Source organism: Apus apus, chromosome 3, assembly GCF_020740795.1.
Source record: "Apus apus isolate bApuApu2 chromosome 3, bApuApu2.pri.cur, whole genome shotgun sequence".
NCBI lineage: Eukaryota > Metazoa > Chordata > Aves > Apodiformes > Apodidae > Apus > Apus apus.
The window spans coordinates 103,553,457-103,579,344 of NC_067284.1; the positions used below are offsets into that span (position 1 = coordinate 103,553,457).

At 45.2% G+C, this 25,888-nt stretch overlaps 1 protein-coding gene across 15 annotated transcripts in view; it reads right to left on the reverse strand.

Annotated features, from left to right (window-relative positions):
* The window catches only part of DTNB (dystrobrevin beta), a 201,871-nt gene that overhangs the window by 62,062 nt on the left and 113,921 nt on the right, over positions 1 to 25,888 (reverse strand). For 9 of the 15 annotated variants that reach the window (XM_051615682.1, XM_051615678.1, XM_051615683.1 and 6 more), the window contains 5 exons: positions 24,073 to 24,165; positions 17,455 to 17,545; positions 8,678 to 8,763; positions 6,119 to 6,232; positions 1,696 to 1,792 (listed from right to left, as the gene is read on the reverse strand). In XM_051615682.1, coding sequence (XP_051471642.1) covers positions 1,696 to 1,792; positions 6,119 to 6,232; positions 8,678 to 8,763; positions 17,455 to 17,545; positions 24,073 to 24,165 — 481 coding nt within the window. Of the gene's footprint in view, positions 1 to 1,695; positions 1,793 to 6,118; positions 6,233 to 8,677; positions 8,764 to 17,454; positions 17,546 to 24,072; positions 24,166 to 25,888 lie in introns of those variants that run through there. The other 6 variants (XM_051615674.1, XM_051615677.1, XM_051615684.1 and 3 more) reach the window with 4 other exon arrangements.

A 25,888-nucleotide genomic window follows, 5' to 3' on the forward strand; every position in this document is an offset into this window, starting at 1 on the left:
TTAAAAAAATATATATATTAAAAATCTGGAGAAGGCAAAGAAATCAATCATCAGAAGCATGTCCAGAAACTCAGCAGAGCTGTTTAACTGATCTAAAAAAGAAGACTGATCAATGCCTTCCCTGAGATGAGTAAGTATCTGCGTAGGAAAAAACCAGGGGTGCTAAAGTACACCTTAATTTAATGAAGGGAGAACCACATGTACCGGAGCCAACGGGTGTAAACTGCAGCTAAATACATTAAAACTGAAAATGAGGCATAATTTTTTATCTGTAGAAGCAAATTTGCATAGGCAGCAAATTCTTGTTTCTGCTCTCTGCAGCTCGAGAGCAGATATCTTTCTGGAAGATGCTTTCATGGAAGAGAAGCTGTCAGGCTCCACAGCAAGCTTGGAAGGGGAAATGCAAAGACCTGCATCATGCAATATGTAGAACCAGATAATTACAACAGACACAGGCCCATGGGATAATTCCAGTTGGAAGGGACCTCAGAAGGTCTCAAGCCCAGCCTACTGGACCAGGTTGCTCCAAGCCCCATCCAACCTGGCCTTCAACACTGCCAGGGATGGGGCAGCCACAGCTGCTCTGGGCAACCTGGGCCAGTGACGCACCACCCTCATAGCAAAGAATTTCCTCCTAAGATCTCATCTCAGTCTCCCCTCTTGCAGCTTGCAGCTGTTCCCCATTGTCCTGTCCTTCCATGCCCTTGTCAAAAGGCCCTCCCCAGCTTTCTTGTAACCCATTCAGGTCCTGGAAGGTGCTCTAAGGTCTTCCTAGAGGCTTCTCTTCTTCAGGCTGAACAACCCCAACTGGTGCCAGCCTCTGGCACACACACTCCTACTCCACAACACAAGCCCAACCTGAGCAGTGACTTCACTCCAGCTTTGCAGACGATGTGCATTTGTTACCACTTTCAAGTGCAGACAAGCTCTGCAGTTTTTGGAACTATCGAGACGTGCCTGTAGCAAATCTGTCATGCCTGTGCTGCTCCTGCCTTTGCCATTGCCTCAGTTCCCCTCCCACTTCTCCCAAGACCAACAGTATCTTTGTTGCATCTTGTCTTAGACCAAAACCTCTTTGAGTAAGAATGATATTTTGCCATTCACTGCATTTATAGAGAGGCTCTTTTTCAGTTTAAAGAATGGAAAGAACAAACGCACAACAGTATTTCAGAGTACAGGCATCAACTACGAGCTCAACTTTAGCAGGACTCTATAACAAAGAATAAGACATGTAAAAAATACTACAGACAGAGCCAACCCCCTGGCACTGCCTGGAGTCCATAGGGTTGGTGTAACATCACCTGGACAACAGCCCCATGCCCCTGGCAGCCCTGTCCTGTACCCCAGGGACTATAATTTTCAGTTTAATTTCCAGTTCAAGTTGGAAAACCTGAATTATTCCCTAGAACAGCATGCAGCTGATCACCAACTCTAATCCTTCATTAAATCTTAGGGGTTCTCCATATTTTAAGCAAAAATATGAACTTGGAGCCCCATTAACCATCAGCACCAAGATGAAAAGCCAGTGTGGAAACTACTCTTCTGTTCCTCATGGAGTATTTATGGTGGTGTTGATGTCAGTTATTCTTTTGGGACAACAGTGTGGCAGCAAAGCAAAAATCGTGGAGCAGCAAGAGGGAATTCCTGGTGCGGGGAAGGGAAGGATGCCATGATTTCTGGTGGGAAAAGACTTACTTTGAGCAGCTTCATCAGCCCTTCCAGCTGCACCATCAGCTCTCTCCTGCTCTCCTGCAGTGCTGACATCCTCTGCTCCAGCTCATCTTTTCTCTGCCTGTTCAAGGGACACAAAAGAAAGAGTCAGAAAATAAACTTTGGGTACTTCAAAACCACTTCAGGAAAACGCACCCACTTAACCACGGTTTCCATCACTCCCCCCCTGCTTCCAATTTCAAAAAGCAGAGCAAGCACAGTACAATGTCCATGAAGCCTGTACATAACCATCAGGGTTTTCACCTAAAATTCCAAAATTCACACTCAGCCCCTTGGTGGGAGGAAGCCCTTTCCAAGAGGTCTGCATTTTGAGGAGAAAAAAGCCCACTTTATCTTCCTTTTAAGAACTTTCTGAATGTCACAGCCAGGCACCCTGCAGAGCTCTCAAACAAGCAAGAATAAGCTATGGGAGAAAAGGCAGAGAGAGAAAAGACACAAGGAGAAAAGGCTGCAGATGTTTGGCAAGGAGAAGCCATCACCTGGCTGGAAGGAGACTCGTGGAGCTATTTCTGTCCACCAACAGGACATAAAATCTGTGACAGATTTGCTACACCAGAACCCAGGCAACAAGAAAAGGAGGTAAGAAATGACCTTCTCTTTCCTCAGCATCAGAAAAGCACTGTCTGCAGATGCCTATCTGTGAGATGTTAAAGAAAATATGACTGTAAAGTTTTATTTTATATTTTAAAAAAATATAAAAAGAAGGGACTCATATAAGGAGAAATTCAAAGACAAACTGTTAGCATCTTGTATGATTTATGAAATGCTGGGCCCCACAAATCACAAAGAAACCCCAGATTAGAAAGGCTTATTTATTCATCTACCAATTTTGTGGACACCACAAGGTCTTAAGCCAAAGTTAAAGGCACCACATATAATAGACTGAATTTTTAAGTGTCTTAAATTATATCTGTGTGCTCATGTGATATCCTATGGATAAATCACTCCGGGAATTTTAATAACCAACTAGTTTTACAAACAACAGTTGGACACGAGAATATGGAAAAGAACTGGGCCATTTCCTTAGATTGAATAAACCTGCTGCACAGGGCTTGATGGTTTCATGATGGTGACCATCAAAATGGCCCACCCCAACCAGAAAGCTGCTAAAACTACACAACAGAATTAACTTGTTTCTACACTGGTTCTAAAAAGGACAGAAGACCGTGAAGTATCAACCACCCTGGGTATTTCTTTCAACACCTTTTTGTATTTTGAAGAAAGTGGTTATTAAATGCCAAAACACATCAAAAAACTAAGGCAATAAAGAGATGCTTACACATGCCTGGTCACCTCAAAAGTGACTCACCACAGACACAGCTTTATCTGTCTGTATGGTCCTTTTTCTCTCTCTCTAGGTCAGTTCAAAGTCTGTGGCTTTTATGCTATAGTTCTTTAATATAACATTCTGGTTAACAGCTCCAAATAATGTAAAAATCAACATGTGAAATCAGTACAGCTCTGCAAATGCTAATGAAGATTCAACATCAATGACTATATCTGATTTTGGCTGATGCTACTAAATTTCTTTTTCAATGCCCTTCAGCAAAGAAAGAAGCTGTTTGTCAATGACAAAGGGTGTTAAATGTTGTGGGTTTTTTGTTTTTGTTTTAAAAAAAAGGTTGAATGGCCTCAAGAGACAAAGCTTGGGGCATGTGCCTGGAGCAAAGCAGTCCTGGTCCCCGGTGTGGGAATGAGTATCCCTTGGGCTGCCATATGCATCCCAAGTCAGGATGTGAGGATGAAGGATCCAGCTGTGCTCCATCCCACTCCAGCAGCCTGGCAGAGTTGACTCCTATGCAGGAATGGGCCCGGGGCATGTTGATTTTTCATGGATTAATTTTTTTCTTGCTTTCACAGCCTGAATTCTATCCAGCAAGTGAGATAATTTGGTAACATGTTCCTATGTATAACCAAAGGCAAGGTCACCTTGAGGGGAATGTCTCCTCCTTAGCTGTGGCTTTGTGAAGTACTTTCACATCCCAGATACTCTGCTAATTGTGGACTTCCAGGGCGATGCTACACAGGCAAGAAAATTAACATGAACTTTGAATTTATTAATGGAGTAATGTCTGGTGGCAGGAAAGCCAACACTGGCTCTACCTACAGCACTGGTGAGACTCTGCAGCTCGTCCTGCCACATAAAGATAAATGGGACACAGAGGACTTGGCGAGGTCTTGACAGCAAGCTAAAGGGACATTTGGCAAACCTTTTTCAGGAGCAAACTGGAAAATTTCGAGTTGTTTATGCAAGATGGGGTTGAGAGGGGAGAGAATCAAAATCTCTGCATACACTCACGCAGAGAGGAATTCTGGAAAAGATCTTTTCAGTCCAGCAGGCAAAAGCACAGGGAAGGACAAGGTTTTGACAACGAAGCCTATGAAGGTTAGAAATAACGTGCACATTTATTCTAGCAAGCACAGACAAAGAACAGAAATTAACTGACAATCACATTAGCAGTATCAGGGGACGTGGTGTTCTTTCCACCTCTAAAATGAAAGCTTGGATGTTTGTCTTGCAGGGATGTAGACAAAAAAGGATTCTGCAGGAGCACTGCAGGGAGAAATTCCCCAGCCTGCATTACACAGGAGACCAGACTGGGCAATCTGCATGACCTGACAGGCTGTACCTGCTGAATTCAATCTTTTTTCCCCCCTCATTTTCCAGTGGTGTTTACATATTTGAAGGCCTGAAGTGGCTACAATGATCATTCAGCTTTTTTTTCTTTTTTTCCTTTAGCAAAATACCCTCTAATTCCTCCTGGTTTGTTTCAAATGGCTTGCATTTTGGACAAAGATCTTCAGGAAAGACATCAGGGGACTGAAAACTCTATCACTGCTCTTGAGATTATTGCCTCGCTTTAAAAAGCATCATTTGTGGTCTGAATGTGGCTGGTTTCCAGTTTAAGCTCTGGGTCCTTACATCATCTTTCCCTGCTGCGTCAAACAGTACATCAAGCTGCCCTGCAATCTACTTTTTCTCCACTTCTTTAATAACATTTATGGGTATCTTCTGTATCCTCTCCATATATATAAAAAACATAAATAGTTACATAAAACATAAAGCCAGAAAATCTGTGAATTATTATAATCAGGTAATAAAATGAAAAATATCAGTGAAACACCAAACTGTGCTATAATACAACAAATTCTTTAATAAAAAGTAGAGGAAGAAGATTGTGCAGCATGGGGCTGGATTACACTTCACAGATGCTGCCTGCAGCTGCAGCAGCTCCATCCCAGGAGCAGTGCAATTTATGGAAAACCTTTAAACATTCCTGGGAAGCACCACAGCATCTCCTAACTGGGCAGGAAAAGTTTACCCCAATGAGGGAAACATGATAAAGTTTGTAAAGAGCTGCTGCTGCTGCCAAGAGTGGGACTTTTCAAACCTACTCTAGATTGCGGATGGTGTTTCTGAAGGTCGAGCTCTGAATGAAGTGATAAGAGAAAATGAAATAAAACACAGCCAGAGAATCTCCTTGTGAGTACCCAAACCATAGCATCCTAGAATCATTAAGGCTGGAAATGACCTTTAGGATCACCAAGTCTAACCATCAACCCAAAACTATGCTGCCAACTAAACCATTTCCCAAAGTCTACATGTTTTCTGAACACCTCCAGGGATGATGATTCCACCACTGCTCTGGCCAGCCTGTTCCAGTGCTTGACCACTGTTTCAGTAAAGAAATCTAAACCTTCCCTGGCACAACCTGAGGCTCTTTCCCCTTGTCCTGTCACTTGGGAGAAGAGACCAACCCCTCCTGGCTCCAACCTCCTTTCAGGCAGCTGTAGAGAGTAAGAAGGTCTCCCCTCAGCCTCCTTTTCCCCAGGCTGAACACCCCCAGTTCCCTCAACTGCTCCTCATCACACTTGTGCTCCAGACCCTTCCCCAGCTTCATGCTATAAATACTGACAGTTCCTCCCCATCACATCAAAGTGCAAAGCTAATAAAAGAGGCTTCAAAGATTGTTCTCCAGCTTTGACTGTATGCCTGACTGTATGGAGGGATGAATTTTCAGTTTCATTGACTAATCAAATAACTGACATTTCTATCCAGTCCCCCTCTGTTAGACAATAAGTGATAAGCAGATAATGCCCTTTCTTCTGGCTTTTCCTGTTGGTTTCTCTTTTATGGTCCCTTTCCTGAACTATACAAACCAAAATTCATTTTAAGAGACATTTTTATTGACTTCTAAACCCACTTAAAAAAAAAAAAAAGGCACATTGCAATACTCTGTCAGCCTGCAGAATTCAGCACATTAAGTAACACTTCAAGGCTACAGGGGAGATGCTCTTCCCACCACAGCCTGTGTCACGGGAAGCACCCCTGGGGCTGGTTGGCCCCAGCACCGAACGCTCACGAGCTTGAGAGGATTTCTGTTACCGTAGGAGCCGGAGCTCAGCCAACAAAGTTGGGTTCTGCTGGGCTTTCTCCGGGGTGGGTTGAGAGGCTTGTTCATGTTCCAGCCTGAGACGCTGAATTTCTTGGAGTATCTCTCTATAGAAATGACAGAGGGGAGATTAAAGAGGGAAAAAGGTCAGCTCTGCACAGCTCCTGAACACTCTGACACATTCCAGCACTTTCTGTTAGGCTCCAGCGTAAGCACAGCAATTTTGGTCGTGTGGGACTGGCAGGGATTCAAACCCCAGCCAGGTAAGTCAGCGCAGCCCCGGGAGCTGCTGTAACACACAGAAAATTTATTACTTAATAAGGAGCATGAGATCACTTCAGTGCCCCAACACTGGCAATGTCTCCTAATCCTGTCTTGTCAAATGGGCTCAGAGACTGTTCCAAGTGGAAAAGAGTTCAATTTTCAGTATATTCTGCACTACATGGGCTTCTGGCACTGGTTAGCTTCACAGAACCACCAAATCCCAGGCTCATTTAGGTGAGAAGAGACCTTAAAGCTCATTCAGCTCAACCCCCTGCCATGGGCAGGAACATTTCCCACTAGACCAGGTTGTTCCAAGCCCTATCCAACCTGGCCTTCAACACTGCCAGGGATGGGGCAGCCACAGCTGCTCTGGGCAACCTGGGCCAGTGTCTCACCACCCTCACAGCCAAGAATTTCTTCCTACAATCTCAGCTCAATCTCCTCTCTTGCAGCTTGAAACCATTCCCCCCCATCCTGTCACTCGCTGCCCTTGTCAAAAGTCCCTCCCCAGCTTTCTTGGAGCCCCACTCACCTTTCCAAGGGCTCCTGGCAGGTCAGAGGGAACAGGCAGAATAACAGCTCATAGTAACAGAGCCAGCCTGGCGAGGTCCCACCAAGGGAAGGTGATCAGCCAGCAGCCCAATTCAGGCAGCTGGTTCTGAAAAGGAAGGTGCACCCACAGCCAAGGACTTGCTCATTGAAAGGGAAACAAGATCCTTCTGCCAGTGAAGATCACAATCTGGAATTCTCCTCCCCTGCACTTTTTTAAACGCTCAAAGCTGCTCTCCTTGCAGGGCTTCATACCAGCACTGATTGAGATCTCCCTTATCTGTAATCACCACCAACCAATTCAAATCCCTGCAAGGTCTCTTGGCAGCACTGCAGCTGCAACTGGTTACACAAGGCATGGCTCGAGCTGTTCCCCTGCTCTCCAGGAACTGCTTCTCCTGCAAACTAACCTGGAGGAGTGCTTTTCCAGCAGCCAGCTCATGCACTCCAGCTGGGTGCAGCTGGAGCACAGGGAGACCCAAGCATGGCTGCAAGGCCAGGACATCATTGGGCAATCAGAGAAGCTCTAAAGGTAGCCCACAGATTGCCCAGACTACAGCACAGGGGGTTTGCAGCTGCTCAATGTCTTATTCTTTAGAGCTGCAGCTTCTCTGAGCCATAGAAAGATTAACTCAAAATGTTGCACTGAAGAAGCAGTTAAGTGTGAATGCAACATTATGATAAAAACAGGGAGCTCTCTTCTTGACAGTCCCTCTGAAGCAAGAAGAATCATGGAATCCCAGACTTGTTTGGGTGGGAAGAAACCTTAAAGATCATATAGTTCTAACCCCCTGCCATGGGCAGGGACACCTCTCACTAGACCAGCTTGCTCCAAGCCCCATCCAACCTGGCATTCAACACTGCCAGGGATGGGGCAGCTTCCCTGGGCAACCTGTTCCAGTGTCTCACCACCCTCATAGCACAGAAATTCTTCCTACAATCTCATCTCAGTCTCCCTTCTTGCAGCTTGAAACCATTCTTCCTCATCTCGTCCCTTGCAAAAAGCATCTGCTTACTCTTCTCAAGCTGAACTTACCCACCCTAGCCTTCCAACCTGCTCACTTCACTACGTCTTTACTTCAGGTCTTTGCTCCTGGCCATCATGTCTAGATGGTGCTTTTGCCAGGAAAGGATGTACCAGATAATCCTCGAGGTCCTTTTCAACCTGGGATTCTGGAATTCAATGATTCTCTGATTTATTCTCTGCTGATTTGTTTTCCTGCTGCCCCCTGAACACCTTGACTCTGCTGTGAGCAGTTTGCTGGGTTGGCAGATTGCAACACAAGGCAGCACATCAGCTCCTGACACTTGGTGCCAGTCCAGATGATTTTAAGATTGGTGAAGAAGATATCAGGATGAAATTCTTCACTATGAGTGTGGTAAGACACTGGAAACAGTTGCCCAGAGCAGCTGTGGCTGCCCCATCCTGGAAGTGTTCAAGGCCAGTTTGCATGAGGCTTGGAGCAACCTGGTCTAGTGGGTCGTGTTCCCTCCCATGGGTGGGACTGGATGAGCTCTAAGGTCCCTTCCAACTCAAATCATTCCATGATTTTATGAAGGCCAACCTGCTCTCTGGGGAACAAGGACTCGGAGCTGATCAGTGTATGAGGCAGCTACACCCTTCAACACAAGATCAGGAACTCCAGCTGAGTGATAGAACACAAAAGGCTAAAAACAACAAACACAAGGACTCCTCAGGTGTTGTTCCTAAAACAACAGTGATCAAAGCTTGCTTTTACCTGTTTTTGTTTTCCAGCTCTGCTATCAGCTGCCTTTGCTGTTTGTTGGCATCAAAGCTGAATCCCAGGTCTGCTGGTGGGCGAGGCTGGTGGATGAGGAACAGAGAAAAATTAGACAAAAGACTGATGATGTGTTACCACACTGCCAGGGTTTGGGTGCAGCCCCGTGTTGCCTGAACACCACTGTACGATACTACACAGCCATGAAACAGCTGAGCTCTGCTGGGCTATGGGGGCACCTCGAGATGTGGTTTCACAGCTGGCTTGATCTGATCTCAGGATGGGCAGCTGCTGACCTGAGTCATTGTCCTCTCTATTCATTTGAGGAATTTTATTTGCTTTTTTTTTATTTTTTAAAGACCTGCAGAAAAACAACACACTGTACCTATCTGTTCCTAAAGCACAGGCAGGCTTCCCTGGGAGGACCTGTTGTTATACTTTGGTCAGAAAGACTTCTGGTGAAACATTAACCTTCCCAAGTGTCAGCTAGTGGAGAGAAGGTATAATAACTTGCAGCTTATGAACAGGATTATTCACAGACATTACACTGAAGAACAGTCCCTGGCTCTGAAATTACAGAGTTATTTCTCCTCTTGTACTGGTTTAGTACATTTTCCAAGTGGACTCCTAAGCTGCTGCTCAGGAGTTGAGCACAATTCTGAACTATCCTTCCGGCCATGAGACACAAGAAGTTGTCCACTGAGAGCTGGGGAGGCATAGAATCATAAAATGGTTTGAGTTGGAAGGGACCTTAAAGATCATCTAGTTACAACCACCTGCATGGGCAGGGACACCTCCCACCAGACCAGCTTGCTCCAAGCCCCATCCAACCTGGCCTTCAACACTGCCAGGGATGGGGCAGCCGCAGCCGCTCTGGGCAACCTGGGCCAGTGTCTCATCACCCTCACACTAAAGAATTTCTTCCTAATGTCTAACCTAATCTCCCTTCCTTCAGTTTTAGTCCATTACCCCACTTGTTCTTTCACTACAAGCCCTTGTCAAAAGTCCCTCCCCAGCTTTCCTGCAGGCCCTCTTCAGGCAATGGAAAGCCACTATGAGGTCTCCCCAGAGCCTTCTCTTCTCCAGGGTGAACAACACCAACTCTCTCAGCATCTCATCATGGACAGGTCTCCCAGGTTAAGAAATGCCTGAGGAACCAGATGGTATGTAGGGGCTGCTTCTAACACCAGGCCATTACAGACTGCAGAATGGTTGAGGTTGGAAGAGACCTCTGGAGGTCATCTGCTCAAACAGGGCCACCCAGAGCCAGGACAGTGTCCAGATAGCTTCCGAAGATCTCCAAGGTGGAAGACTCCACAACCTCCTTGGGCAACTTGTGCCAGTGCTCGGTCACCCACACACTGAGAAGTGTGTCCTGATATTCAGAGGGACTCTCTTGTGGTCCTGTTTGAGCCCATGGCCTCTGGTCCTGCCACTGGGCACTACTGGGAAAAGCCTGGCTCTGTCCTCTTGGCAACTCACGGAAAGTGCCAGAAGGATGAGCATAGATACCAATGTACTACACAGCTGGTGGATCTCCAGTGCTTTGTCAAGTGCTCTGAACTTCAGTGCTCTACTGTTGCCTTTTTATTTCCACCCAGTCTCAAGATTGCACAGATTTTTACCACAACATTTTCAGAAGGACCTCAGATTGGGATCCTGGTTTGAGAAGAAACTTTCACAACCATTTTCAGAAACTTTGGGCAGAAAAACAGAAGTTTGAGAGAAGAGCTTGGTGTTCACCAGTGCTCCTAGAGACAGGGTGGAAAGTAACAGATTAAAGATGAAAGGGACAGACACAACTAGGCCTTCAGTTTTACTTCACTGTGGGTATCTAGAGACCATTTTATCTTTTAACAGCTCAAAATCCTAGAGTCATCGAGGTTGGAAAGGACCTTTTGGGATGGTCTAATAGCAACCCCCTGCTCAAAGCAATGTTAACTACAGCAGGTTACTTAGGACATTGTGCAGCTGAGCTTTGAATACCTCCAAGGGTGAAGACTACACAACCTCCTGGGGTGACCCACTCCAATGTTTGAGCATTTATGCCACAAGACAGTTTTTATTTGTGTTTCAGTTGTGAGGAGCTGGTGCGTCTTGTCCTTTCACAGGGTGCCATTGAAGTGAGTCTGGCTCCACCCTCTGACTTTCCACAATCATGTATTGATGCACAAAAAGACCCCCGCAAGTCTTCTCAAGACTAAAGAAACCCAGAAATAAATGTTCAGGTTGCTGATTCTCCACCAATGTGTACATTGTCCAGGTTCTGAAACTTCAAAGTTATCTGATGCTCCCCCTGAAGGCTTGCAAAGGGGATGCCCATGTGGGTGAGATAAAAAGCACCAGGTAGAGGCACTGGAATTTGATCCCTTGCATTGTTAGATATTTAGTGTGGCCCCTGCCTTATTTTTAGCCCAGACTAGCCAGCTCTCTCCAGCAATTCTCAGGATGGTTTGGGATTTACCCTACAGGGAGACCTATCTGCATCAGGTGGTTTGTGTGCAGTCACATTGTTCTGGAGGGAGAGAGCACTCCAGATTAGAGATGTGGACACCAGAAGGTTCTAATGACCACCACACACAAAGCCCAGTGTCAACTTTACACTCAGCTATTGAGATACAGCACCTGGGTTGGGGCAATCCCGAGTACGAATCCAGGCTGGGTGGTGAATGGATTGAGAGCAGCCCTGAGGAGAAGGACTTAGGGGTTTTGGGTGATGAGAAGCTCAGCATGACCAATCTGGACATTGGTAGGACAGCCTCTACTTCATCAGGGAATTAATTCCTCTGGAGCAAAGGGAAGGAAATCTAACAGCAGCTGCTGCTCTCATTTCTGCCCTAGCATTTTATTAACACCAATTTATTACTTTCATGGCCTTGGAAGAGTTCTGGGATTGTGGTGGCAAATGCTATTCTTTTTAATCCATAAAGACAGAATTCATTAGAGCATTTGCATGCTACTATTTATTGTGACAAGTGGTACCTGTCCTCTCTGTGAAGTTATATGTGGTTCCTAAAACCTCAGCACTTAAAAGAATAAAAAACAAAAAACCAGCCCAAACCATACATTTCCTACTCAGCACTCTGATCTTTGCACTCCATCTTACTGGACAGCTATGAATGACTAGTGTCTTCCAAGATTTACTACTGTAATTCCTTTCCTTACAAAGTCAAGCAGTTCTCCTCTTGACCTGTCTGAAGACACTAAACAGCAGGGACAAGTTCCCCTTTCTACTCAAGTCTTGCAAAAGCTTTCTACTAAAACCAGAGGACAAAAACCTCAACAGCATAAGACAGGATGTGGGGGAATGGTTTCAAGCTGCAAGGGAGACTGAGAGGAGACCTGATGAAAAAATCTTTGCTGTGAGGGTGGTGAGACCCTGGCCCAGGTTGCCCAGAGCAGCTGTGGCTGCCCCATCCCTGGTAGTGTTGAAGGCCAGGTTGGATGGGGCTTGGAGCAAGCTGGTCTGGTGGGAGGTGTCCCTGTCCATGGCAGGGGGTTGGAACTAGATGATCTTTAAGGTCTCTTCCAACTCAAACCTGTCTATGAAGTACTTCCATGAAATAAGGTCTCCAAAATTACTGCCAAAAAAAACCCAAACCCCATTTTTCCATGTGCATGAGAGTTCATACGTTTTGTCCTCTGTAACTTCCCTTCTCAGTACAGAGTAAACATTTCAGGAAGAGAATAATCCTATTATGGCACAGAAACAATGTGAAGATCCATGTGGAGGCCCTGTTGGATGCAGCTCCCAATTTTCTGACACAGAGAGTGTTCCTTGCACCAAGGAACCTGGAATCTAATGCCAATGAGAGACAAGCTTTACTGTTCTTTGGCAGTACTGACCCTCAGGAGTCAGTACCGGGACCAGTACTATTCAATATTTTCATCAGTGACCTGGATGAGGGAACAGAGTGTGCCCTCAGCAAGTTTGCTGATGACACTAAACTGGGAGGTGTGGCTGACACACCAGAAGGCTGTGCTGCCATTCAGCAAAACTAGACAGGCTGGAGAGCTGGATGGGGAGAAACTTGATGAAATTCAACAAGGGCAAGTGTAGAGTCTTGCATCTGGGGAACAACAACACCATGTACCAGTACAGGTTGGGGGCTGAACTGCTGGAGAGCAGTGTAGGAGAAAGGGACCTGGGGGTCCTGGTGGACAGGAGGATGACCATGAGCCAGCAATGTGCCCTTGTAGCCAAGAAGGCCAATGGCATCCTGGGGTGTATTAGAAAGGGTGTGGTTAGTAGGTCAAGAGAGGTTCTCCTCCCCCTCTATTCTGCCTTGGTGAGGCCACATCTGGAGTATTGTGTCCAGTTCTGCAGATTTACCCTGCAAAGATATATGACAGGAAATTTGGTTTACTTGTTCTTTCTTAATTAAAAAAAAAAATAAAAATTAAATAATGCCTAAAGCCTAGAAGAAAAGTTCTGTGAAGGGAGTATTACAAATACTATTTAGATTGTAGGTAGCTTTAACAAGATGATGATGACAGGCTTTTTGCAGTGCTTAATGTTGAGGGGAGAGGAGCAACCACACACTGTTTTCAAAAAAGAGCAATGTGGGCAAGAACCTAATTATTGTAACTCATCCACATAACTCAACCTAATTATCAACTCATCCATGACTGAGTATTACCTCATATTTATTAGGTGTTCGTGCTTTTCCTAGCAGCAAGGCTGAACGGGTCAGCAGAGTTCTGCCAGGGGTGCATGGTTCCTGTGGACCTCTGCTCCTGCTGCCTGCCATGGTGGGTCACATGGGAAGCAGCAGGCACTGGCTCACAGGCCAGATACTCATCTGGGCTTCTCCAAATCAGCCTGTCCCACGGCATCAGCAGAAACTACAGAGGATCTGGGAGTGTGCTCACGGCAGAAAATGGGGGGAAAAAAAGAGCTCAGGAAGAGCAGGTGGAAGGGGAAATGAAGGAAGCATTGGCTTGGAGAAAAGGAGGCGTGTAGGAGACTGATAACAGAGGCCTGGTGTTGCTTTAAATAGAGAACCATAGAATATGTTGTGTTGGAGAAGACCTTTAAGATCATTGAGTCCTACTGTTAACACTACCAAGTCCACCACTGTCCCTAAGTGCTACATCTAAACATCTTTTAAATCCCTCCATCACTTCCCTGGACAGCTTTTTCCAGTGCCTGACAACCCTTTCAGGGAAGAAATTGTTCCTAATATTATAGGTAATAATATTATCTCATCTCAATCTCCCCCCTTGCAGCTAGAAACTGTTCCCCCTCATCCCATCACTCCCTGCCCATGTCAGAAGCCCCTCCCCAGCTTTCCTGGAGCCCCTTCAGGTCCTGGAAGGTGCTCTAAGGTCTCCCCAGGGCCTTCTCTTCTCCAGGCTGAGCTACCCTCACTGCAGAGGGTCTCACCAGAGGGGAGCAGAGGGGGACAATCCCCTCCCTGGCCCTGCTGGTCCCACTGCTGTGGATGCAGCCCAGGACACGGTCGGTTTCTCGGCGCAATACCCCCAAGTCCTTCTCCTCAGGACTCTCCATCCATTCTCTAGCTTGGATTTGTGCTTGGGATTTCAACGCACAGCATTCTGCTGTGCCTGAACCAGCAGGGCCAAGCGTAGCCCTGAGCAACTCCTACTCAATAGAAGGGATTTTGTCTTCTGAAGAGTGGCTTGAAGCAAACAACAGCAGCCCAGTCGGGGCCCATCTGAGGGAACACAGACCAGCCACTGTCTCGCAGCGCGGAGCGGCGCCGGTCGCACACCGCCAGCCCACCACGCACACACAGAAAGCAACAAACCATGCCTTCTCTGTCCTCCTCCTCCCTCCCCATTTCATTTTCTTCCTTAAGAAGAACCAGACGTGGATTTCAAGAATTAACTCTGAGATCTGCCTCAAATTACTTGGTCCCTGTAAGACTTGAAGCAAAGGCATTTCCCATAAAGCCATTACTGGGATGGATTTGCATTCATCTGGAGAGTGACATTTATTACAGCAACAAGCCTGCACAAGGCAGTTCCAACAGTTTATCTAATTTGAGAAAAAGCAGAAGTTGATGGACTGAGTCAGATGCACTGCCACATAGTTCAATTCCCAGCAATGACCACTGCCTATGACTTCAAAGAAAAGAGCAAGAAACTTGGCATTAGGCTGTTGTAGTATGAACAGTTTGTATCTAGGATCCTCTTAACTTCTAGCAGTTACAGCATGTCATAAGAAATGCACATTACAGAGAATCAGAATCACAGAATTCTACAGTACTAGATGATCTTTAAGGTCCCTTCCAACCTGAGCCATTCTATGAATTCCTGGTTGAAAAAGACCTTTAAGATCATTGAGCCCAACTGTTACCCCAGCACTGCCAAGGCCACCACTAAACCATGTCCCTCAGCACCACAGATACACAACTTTGAAATCCCTCCAGGGATGGGGACTCCACCACTGCCCTGGGCAGCCTGGGCCAGGGCCTGACAGCCCTTTCCAGGACGAAATTGTTCCCGATATCCGATCCAAACCTTGCCCTGGCACTACTTGAGGCCATTTCCTCTTGTCCTGTTGCTTGTTCCTTGGGAGAAGAGACTGACCCCCCTGGATTCAACCTCCTTTCAGGGAGTTGCACAAAGTCATACAAAGTGCTAGTTAGGGGAGGGGAATCTCCAGTGGCAAGAAATAATCAGAACCTGCTATGAAGCAGAGGACTTTAAATTCAAAGTCCTTCAGAATATGAAAACCACATCCATTGCACCTGGTCGGTATTTCTGAGCTGTGAAAAAAAAGCAGACCCAGTAAATAACCTTTAGATTCCTGGCTGTGCAGTGTGGGTCGCAATGGGAACACAGTTATCACTCTTACATCCTTTTTCCACCACTTCAATCCCTGGCAGGACTTAGACAAAGCACCTAAGAGGTAACTTCTTTGGATGAAAAGAAAGATGGAATTTGTCACGGGTCTTTGAAAAGTCTCAGTAAACTCTAAACAATAAACTCTACATGCTGCTTTCCTTCCACCCAAAAATGTTGCTTCATTTTTGACCTCCTTCAGAAGTACGAAGTACACATAAACAGGTTGAGGTGCTTCACAGATGTTTAAACCATTAGATTCTTTCAGAACCAGCACTGTGACGCCTTCATTTTCATAATGCTTCTTTATTACTACCAGAAAAAGTCAAGTCATGCGTAAGAATTCTTCCACCACCTTGCAGAGTGAAACTGACTTAGCACCTGCTGTCTCAACTTGTATTTTTGCATGAAGATTACATAGAAATCCCCTCCTTTTCCACCTATACCAGAAAGTTTGTACTGTGTGGCTTTAATATTTCAACATGAACGTGGTCCAAGTGAACAGAATGACTTCAGAAATGCAACTACACCACTTGGCAGAGGTAATGGGAACTGACAGTTTAAAACATTTAAAAAGCATAATTCTTTTTTGTCAACATTTTATGAAGTGGAAATGTCATATGACAAAGTCAGATTATTGGCTGAGCACACACTGAAGGAAAGGCACAAGCCTACCTGAAAAGGACCTGGAAGCATTTATATGACAAATACATAATGAAACGGTGAACAAGGACCCTGACATTAAGGTGCTTCTGTAGCCACGTTAACAGAGAATCATGGAATTGTTTTGGTTGGAGAAGACACTTAAGATCATCCAACCATTAACCCAGCCCTGCCAAGGCCACCACTAAACCATGTCCCTCAGCACCACAGCTACATAGCTTTGAAATCCCTCCAGGGATGGGGACTCCACCATTGCCCTGGGCAGCCTGAGCCAGGGCCTGACAACCCTTGCCGTGAAGAAATTTTTCCCCATGTCCAAACTAAACCTTCCCTGCTGCAACTTGAGCAGGACATGTAGCTGGACACACATCCTGCTGTAGTGGTACGATGCTTAGGAGAGGTCATTGCTACTGCTGGAGGTCGTGGAAGACAAGGGCTCTATCTGAAATGGTACATGAATAATATGTTTTATATGGATAATAATAACATGTTTTGCAATAGCAGTTGCGTAGAGCAGCACCGAGGTGCTGGTGCAGCCTGGTCAGAGCTATGGTTGGAGACCCAAGGATGTTCACTTTGACAGAGGGAGTCACAGACACGTTTCTGAGTGGGTGCTGAGCTGAGCTGGCTCTGAGCAGCACACTTGGGGGGATGCTGTGAAATGGCAGCTGTGATTTGAGGGAGATCCAGAGCTGCTTGGAAAGGTGGGAGATGAGTCCTAGAAATATTGCTCTCTTCCCACATGGATAGCCCAACCCTCCCCACCCACCTGGGACTGCAGTTATTCTATGGAATTTCCCTACATTCTTAATTGCCAGGATCTCCTAGAGCAATTTTCTGCTAAACCTGTATTTATTTTACGAATTTAAAATTGCTTGGGTGTTTCCTCTAATTTCTTGTATAATAACTGACTACAAACCCCAAACTCCGTCCTTTCTCTCTCTTGGGCTTCTTCCCTCTGGAACAAATACATTCCACAAGGTTTGCACCACGGTTTGTTTTCCTCAGGTATCTACGCATTTATCTCTTCTCTGGACTAAGCAGGACTAAGCTGCTTATTCTCTCCTCTGACCTCATTTCTAATAATTTGTGTTGCTGTTTTCCCTTTTCCCTGCTTTCCCCTCGCAGTATCTCTGCTGCAGATGAGGAAAGCTTACAGCCTCCCATCAGCTGAGCAAACAACAAAAAACCCCGACAATTTCACGCAGCTATTAGCATTAAGCTACTAATTAGACTGAAAAAAAACCACCCCACCACCTTGTGTATCCCCGGGGGGGGGTGAGGAGGGCTGGATCTTCACTTACTGCATTCCCAGCTTCGGCGGCCAGCCGGGCGGCGTACCTGGCGATCAGCCTGTGCTCCTCGTCCAGCCGGCCGGGGCTGTCCAGGACACTGCTGGGGAAAAGCCAAAACACCCCATCAATACACTCATATCCAGGGATGGCAGATAGAAGGATGTCTTATTGCAAAGAGAAAGTGATGGGGAATAGAGGAGTCATGCTGGAAATAATCCAGAACATTCCCTTTTTCATCCTGCTTCCAAAAGGGGGGAACTGCTCCGAAGCCTTTCTGCCTGGTAGCATTTTCTCCAGGATTCACGTCTTCCAGTTTTAAATGATTGAAATAATTTGGGTTTCAACAATTCATAAACATGTATCGTCATAATTTAAGTTGTTTCTTAGGGAGATTTTCTGCAATATCTTTCAGTTTACTCAAGGGAAAAGGGGATTAAGAGCTGAATGAGGAGAGAGAAAAGCTTTGTCCTTGGGAAATGCTGGATGACAGGTGTCCAAGTCAGGAGGATTTCCAGGAAGAAGAGCAAAGGGAACTATGCTGATCTGGGAAGAATGGACTCAGTCACTGAACAACTTAAACACAAATAGTACTTTGTGAATCAGCTTGGCTTACACCTGACTTAAAACCACCTTACACCACCCCAACATACAACATGTGGTAATTTGAGACTTCCTTCCCACCTCCACAAGCAGAGGAGGGAACGGTTCCAGCTGCCCCACACAGACAGGCTGGGAAATGTTGCTGAAAAAAAAATATTTTAAAATATTTCGAATAATAATTAGCAATGGTGCCAGCACCTTGAGGTGTCAGAGAATGAGACTATGAACTTCGAAACAGGAAAAGTTGAGACAGGAGATGGGAGAAAGCCCCAAGATTGGGAAGTGAAAGGCAGCACCTCAATCTTCCTCGCAATTACCAGCAGCATCATCCCCTCTGGGCATGTTAATTGTTAATGGGATTAATCCAACCTGATAACACAGGCAGTGCCTGTAGCACTGAGCCACCTTCTACTCTTCACAAATAATTATCTTTTTAACTTGAAATACACAGGGACAAATTATAATCTTCAGGCTGTATTAATTGCAAGCAGCCAATGCTCAGATCTAGCACCAGCTCCATTTTGGTGGGTCAAGAGATTGGCAGGGAAAAGCCAAATCAACAACTTTTAAAGTCAACACCCAAGCAGATTTCTCATCCCAGTCTCTCTTTCCAAGGGAAGCCACCAAATTAGCTATAGAGACTAAATCATAATTCGCTGGAAACAACCAGGTTTCCAGGTGGAAATGACCCATGTGTTGCAACACAGCCTTCCCAAGGCCATTCCTGACATTTGACAGAGCATTCCCAAACCCAGGACTGGCTCATGGGGAAATCTGCAGCATCTGCACAGACTCACAGGGGAATTCGGGATCAGAATCACACCCCAGAGAACAGCAAAGGAAGAGACACATGCCCAGCACCCAGAAAAAACTATTTTTAGTCCACATTACCACAAGATAATTTACATTTCTTCAAGCTTATTTTCATACATTTATGTTGACATTATTTAAATTTCACAGATTCATTATTACCTTATTTCAAAAATCAAACCTATATTGCATACATTACGTTTATTAAAAAAAAAAAACAAACAGCTGCAATTTCTTTTTCATAACACCAAATTTAACAACTTGATTTCTCTTTAGACTCTGAAAGTCTGCCAGATGACATGCTTGGGATGGCATGGAAACACGGGACTGAATTTAACAGACGTATGGCTACAATTCATACTGCTGGCTTTACAAGTATAAATTGTTTTGCCTCTTCATTTGGCCTGCTGGGTGAAGGCCTGAAGATGTTCACCTGAACAGTGTAAAGGAAGGAGTGGGGGAAAGGTGAGCTAAAGCAGTGGGAAAATATATTAAAGAGAATAAAATCTAGAGTCTTTACACCAGGCTTTATGAACCACACACACAGTAACTAGTTTCCTGGTTGTTTTTTGTTGTTGTTGTTGAGGGACAATCTTTCCCATCTTACCTTCTGAATTTGGTAATGGCTTTGTTTAGCTTTCTTTTGCAATTTGGTCTGTACAAGTTGTTGATTTTTTTTTTCTGCTTTTACAGGAATGCAGATGGTTCCATCCCTTCTGCCCTTTCCATTATCTGGTATTTCCTCACACCTTTCCCAGGCCCTGGAACTATCACCTCTTATTTAAGTGAATTAGAAAACAGTTATTGAGAAGGTCTTATGTACTTGAAGAAAACCTGTAATTTAAAATAAATAATAATCCTTTTCTGTTTGCTTTTAGAAATGCTGTACAGATGGAGAGAACATGGAATTCAAGTACATCTCCAGGCCCTTCTGCGTATTCTTTAATTTAAACAGTTTGAACAAATGAACCACTACTGAACCCGCAGCTGTCGGATTAGCAGAGAGGGTGGTAAACACAACCTCCAGTTCTTTACGTTACTCCAGGAAGGAAAACTAACTCTTTTGTAGTCATAACTTCTGCGGAGACATTGCAAAGGATCCCTACCCTGAACACCCTTCTGGGGTGGGAGCACCCCAGAGCTCCGTGTCCTGAGGGACAGAGGCTGCCCCACAAAGGGGGAACCCTCCCCCTCTCAAACAATTTCCAAGGGATTCGGTGTTGCCTGCGGGAAGGTCCTGAAGGGAAAGCCAGCACAGCAAGGAGAGGACATCAGCTCCAGAAGAACAGGAAAGGCAGCAAAGGGGAAGAATAAGCCTGGCCCAAGCCCAGAGCTCAGAAGTGAGTAGGGTATGTGAGGGAGAGTTCAAAAGTGTTCACAGCAACAGAATTTTGGAAAAGTATTATTACAAATTTCTCAATCTTGAAATATGGTGCTAGGTGGTTTCATTGACTCATAGAATGGTTTAGGTTGGAAGAGACCTTAAATATCACCTAGTTCCAACCCCCTGCCATGGGCAGGGACATCTCCCACTAGACCAGCTTGCTCCAAGCCCCATCCAACCTGGCCTTCAACACTGCCAGGGATGGGGCAGCCACAGCTGCTCTGGGCAACCTGGGCCAGTGTCTCACCACCCTCACAGCAAAGAATATCTTCCTCAGATCTCATCTCAGTCTTCCCTCTTCTAGTTTAAAGCCATTCCCCCTCCTCCTGTCACTCCATGATGCTGAGAAGTGGCAGAGACCAGCAGAAGGAGGTATGGCTCATTCTTTCAGTGCTGGCTAGAAGGACCACACATCCCAGGTGTCAACTGATGCTGAGCCAAGGGTAAGGGTCCTGGGGACAGAGGATCTTTAAGAAAAGTGACTTTTTCCTTCCTTTCTCATTTAAAATTGGGAGTGCTGCAGAGAATTGCAGTTTCAGAGTCTGGAATTTAAAGGAAACCAAATGAAACCAGCCAAGCAGGTAACCACCCATCCATCCACCCAGATCAACCGACCAAAATGAAAACACATAAATCAGGGGCCAGCTGTCTTCTGCAGGAAATGCAGAATACAAAATACATCAAAATAATGACACTCTGGGTAAGGCTACTTTATCTTTCTGGTGAAAAGTGGAGCTGAACCAGAGGCTGGGGAAAAGAAGCCGTGCTGAATGATGGGAAAGGTAAGTTATGAATGCTGAGCTTAAGAAGTATGTAACAAACAACTATCCAAGCAATAAAGCACAACTCATTGGCTCCATAAGCTTGTATATGGGATTACTTGCTGCACTCTACAGCTGTCTTTGCCTGCAGCACATCCTTTAGGGTGGGGATTTTCTATTATTTCTTTGAAAAGCACTTAACCAATTTGGATTGCTGCCACAACAATACAGTAGGTAAAAGAAAGAAAGAAAGAAAGAAAGATGTTATTGTAAGATAAGTGAAGAACATTGAGCTTTCTTTGCTATATTCCTTATGTAGCTTGGATGGGCTTTTTGGTTGGAGGACATGAGTGAATTATGTAATTTTTTAAATGATTAAAAATATCAGGGACCCAGCTTAGCCATGGCTTCAAGGCCATCAAGGCTTGGCTGAAAGACATGAGAAGATGCTGGGCAATGAAGAGCAAAGGTAAGTATACACACCATCAGAGATTGGAAGTGGAAGAAAGGTTAAGTTCAAATTTGCATTGGGGCTTTTTTTAAAAAGCATCAGCACAATTAATCCCTGGGACAAACTATCAATGACATGAGCAGCTTCTCCATCACACTGTGCCCTGAAAGCTACATTTTGAGAGAAACAAGGTGTTAGGTTCAGCAAAGGGATGAAAGGGGTGATGGTTTTAAACTAAAAGAGGGGAGATTCAGACCAGATTTAAGGAAGAAATTGTTTATGCTGGTGAGACACTTGCCCAGGTTGCCCAGAGAGGTGAGAGATGGACATGCTGTCCATAAGAGAGATTCACTTTTAGTCAGTCAGATACAGAAGGGATCTGGCAGGGCTGGATGGGGTACCCTGAGCATCACCACTCAGCTCACCAAAAGCAGAAAGATTTACTGTTACATGAGATTTTTTGTGGGGTGAGTGGTGAAGATCAAAAGAAGGGACAGAGGAGTACAGATCCCATCAGTCTTTTGCACTGACTTGGAAGACCCTCCCATACACAATGAAATTAGGATTTAAACTCTTTTCTTCACATTGGCTTCTTCTAGGAATATGCTGTGGCTCTGGTAACACTGACAAGTGATATCGTTTTTAATGTAAAGACCTGAAAGACTGAAAACCTTTACTCCAACAAGTTGTAACATAGCAGCAACACATCATATTTCAATCTGTCACATACTCTTCAAGATGCACTCCCAACCTTCTGATTACAGTCATTGAGTGAAGGTGAGAGTCTAAAATTCCTTTGTTTTTTATTGTCTGGTGGACAATATTATGGGCTTTCAGTTCACAGTAGGTGATAGCAGACAGCAGTGACTCACTGCCAAGAAAAAACCTGACTTTCCCCAGAGATCCAGACAGCCAGAACAGGATCAATACAGCAGTGAAATACAAATCTCTACATGACAGAGTGATGAAATAGGACCCCAAAAATATTACTCAGAGGATGACAACACAGAGAGAGCAAGGTCTTGCCATATAGCCTCCAGATCACTAAAACTCCTCTTCCTTTCCAGCACAGCTCTGTCTCTGAAAAGGCAAAATTTAATTAGGTCCAAAAGTGGAAGAGGGAAAACCTCCCAGCTATGTCCTGTGATGAAATGGGAGAGCTGCAGTTTGGAGCTTTAGGGTAAAATTTCTCTACATAGATACAGCCATGAAATATAAATGTGCACAAATACTAAAGCTGAGCTAAAAGACATCAATTATTCAAAGCATTAACATTTTTTTGGGAAGGCACTGGCAGAAACAGTCATATTAAGCAGGTTGTGTTGATGGGATAGAAAGAGCTTGTTTAGCTGAGGCAAAGAGATGGAGACAGGTTGGGGCATCTTCCTGTGACCGTGTTTGGGGTGGAGAGGTAAAAGCAATGAGGAGAAAGAACAGAGTTGTCATCAAATCCCAGATTGGTTTGGGTTAGAGAGACACTAAAGCTCCGCTAGTGCCACCCCTCTGCCATGGGCAGGGACACCTCCCACTAGACCAGGTTGCTCCAAGAACCATCCAACCTGGCTTTCAACACTGCCAGGGATGGGGCAGCCACAGCTGCTCTGGGCAACCTGGGCCAGGGTCTCACCACCCTCACAGCAAAGAATTTCTTCCTCAGGTCTCATCTCAATCTGCCCTCTTGCAGCTTGAAACCATTCCCACTGTTCCCATCAGTCCATATCCTTGTAAAAATAGGACAATGTTGGCAGAAGAACTAATGGGTATGAGCTGTCTGTGAAAAAAAATTAAGGTGGAAATCATACAGTTTGCTACTGGTGAAAGACAAGACTGCAAAATGGTCATGAAGAGAAAAATTCTCTAACCCTTTTGGGAGGATGTTCACCAGTTTGTGACCAGGATCCTGCATGCAATGAATGCACTGGGGTGGGACTGGACACAAACTGCTCCCTTCCCCTCTCATGTTTCCCCCGTGCATGTTTCCCTGAGTACTTCTGCTCTGGAGACAGGCTGAGAGAGTTGGGGTTGTTCAGCCTGGAGAAGAGAAAGCTTCAAGGAAACCTTAAAGCACCTTCCAGGACCTGAAGGGCTTAAAGGAAAGCTGGGGAAGAACTTCTGATGAGAGCAAGGAGTGATGGGATGAGGGAGAATGGCTTTAAAGTGGAAGAGGGGAGATTGGGATGAGATCTGAGGAAGAAAATATTTGCTGTGAGGGTGGTGAGACACTGGCCCAGGTTGCCCAGAGCCGCTGTGGCTGCCTCATGCTTGGAAGTGTGGAAGGCCAGGTTGGCTGGGTCTTGGAGTGAATTGTTCTAGTGGGAGGTGTCCCTGTTCATTGCAGAGGGGTGGGACCGGGTGAACTTTAAGATCTCACTTTCCACTCAACTAGTCTGTGATTCTGTGATTCTGTATTTGTTTCTCCGCATACACATCGGTGCATTTTGCACATTTTACGTCCTTCCCGGCGATTTCAGACAACACTCAGGACATTTTCCCCTTTATTTGCCAACGGAGGCCCAATACCTTTGATTGGACCATCACTCCCCAGAGGAAGCAGCGTCAGGGTGCCCGTCCCTGCCCAGGGGAGACCCCTGCCCAGGGGAGACCCCTGCCCTAGCACTAACCGTGCACCGCTCTGCAGTCGGGTCACGTAGCTCGCGATCAGTGCATGCTCGTCAGCTACTCGGCCGGCAGCCTCCGGGATGCACTGTAACCTCCTAGTGATGAAGGCAAAAGAGAGCAAACAGAACATGACATGAATACAAAGCAAATAATTCATGAACGTCAACAAAACAAACAGTGAAAACCAAAACCAAACGGATGAGTAATCAAAAGTGTGACAGAACTGACCCCGCTGCTGCCAAACAGCTCTACGAACAAGCCAAACCACGCTGGGCTGCTGTTTTATCACTATGTCTAAAAGCAGAGCTGAAAGCATCCAGAATCTTCTGTTTTTTCTCATAGTAATAAATTAAAACATGAGGAAAGTGATAAAAAGAAATAAAAATTAGTGGTTGATGTCAACAGAATTACTCTCTAACAGAGACTCATTAAATGATGCCATATTTTCTTTTTTTTTGAGGACTCATAAAAATAAAGTTGCTGTAGTTTTGAGTATTTCTATGGACAGAGACTGAATGCAAGAAATACTGGCCAGAAGTAAACCTGCAGAAATAAGTATTTCTCTAGATGGTCCAACTAAACCACACTGATTTTTAACACGCCTGCAACAGCAACAACTCAAAACCCCTGAGAGAAACCAGCAAAATGGTTCTGGTTTTATCCCAGGCAGCCACATCTTCTCCTCCAGCTCCAAAGAGGGATACACCATCTGTGCTACAGGATTTCCTCCACATCCAGGGGGAGTTTTGCCCATGGGACTCACTGCTGCTCCAGCACACAGAATGGTGCATGTTGGTCAAGGCACTGCTCTACTGGGAGATGAAAAGTCCTGCACAGGTGTGAGATGGGACTGTTCCCTACAAAATGATCCTCCAACATGTATCACTGTTATTTTAGCATAATACACATTCCTTCCTAACATTCAAGTGAAGTAGAAATCCCATTTTTCATCTCCATGTCAGGCATTCAAGCTGCTCTTTCAATTTACAAACCACAGTTAATCCTTTCTACAAACAGGTGCAGGAAGTATTTGTTTCAGAAGCTTTTATAAATATGGCATTTATTGCTTTCAGCATCACTGTACTCATATTATGAAAAGAGAATTCATATTTTTCAGACACACAAACTCTTTTCTTCCCTGTTATGTGCAGCAACATGTCAGAGAAGTCTGCCAGAAGCAGAGTAAGACCTTATAAAAAAGAAGCAAACCGGAATTTCCCACATCAACCCCTCCAGGCAACGAGCAACCTTTGGAATAATGGGTTTGTAATAAGAAAAGAAACTTCACATTAACCACTGAGCAGCAGAATTTTTAAGCAACATACACTTGGTGAAGCCTGACTGCTGGCAAGAGCTGAAAAGCTTGATTTTAAATCTGCTTTATAGCAGGGACATTGCTGCAACCACAACAATGAAGGTCCCAAGACCTTTTTACATGAGAACTGTTTTGAAAAGGGAAAAGCCCAGCAGAAATGACCACAATCTTAACTCAAAATGAGAATAGCTTCCTGGTTTGGAAGAAAAATAAAACTTAGATCAAATTAACGTGTGTCTGAACACCATTCCTAGCATGTATCTGATTTTCCATTCATATTTCAAGCACAGGTGAGCCTGCCCAGGGGTACCTCAGCCCCTCCAGAGCACCACTCAGCAGGATCCAAGCTTCAGAACATCACAAAATGCAGAATTAAGGTGGTGAGAGGAGGAACCCCCTGCTCGTACTCCAGCTGCTCCACTGTGTGAGGTGCAGCTATGGGATAGAAGTTAGGAAGAAATTCTTTGCTGTGAGGATGGTGAGACACTGGCCCAGGTTGCCCA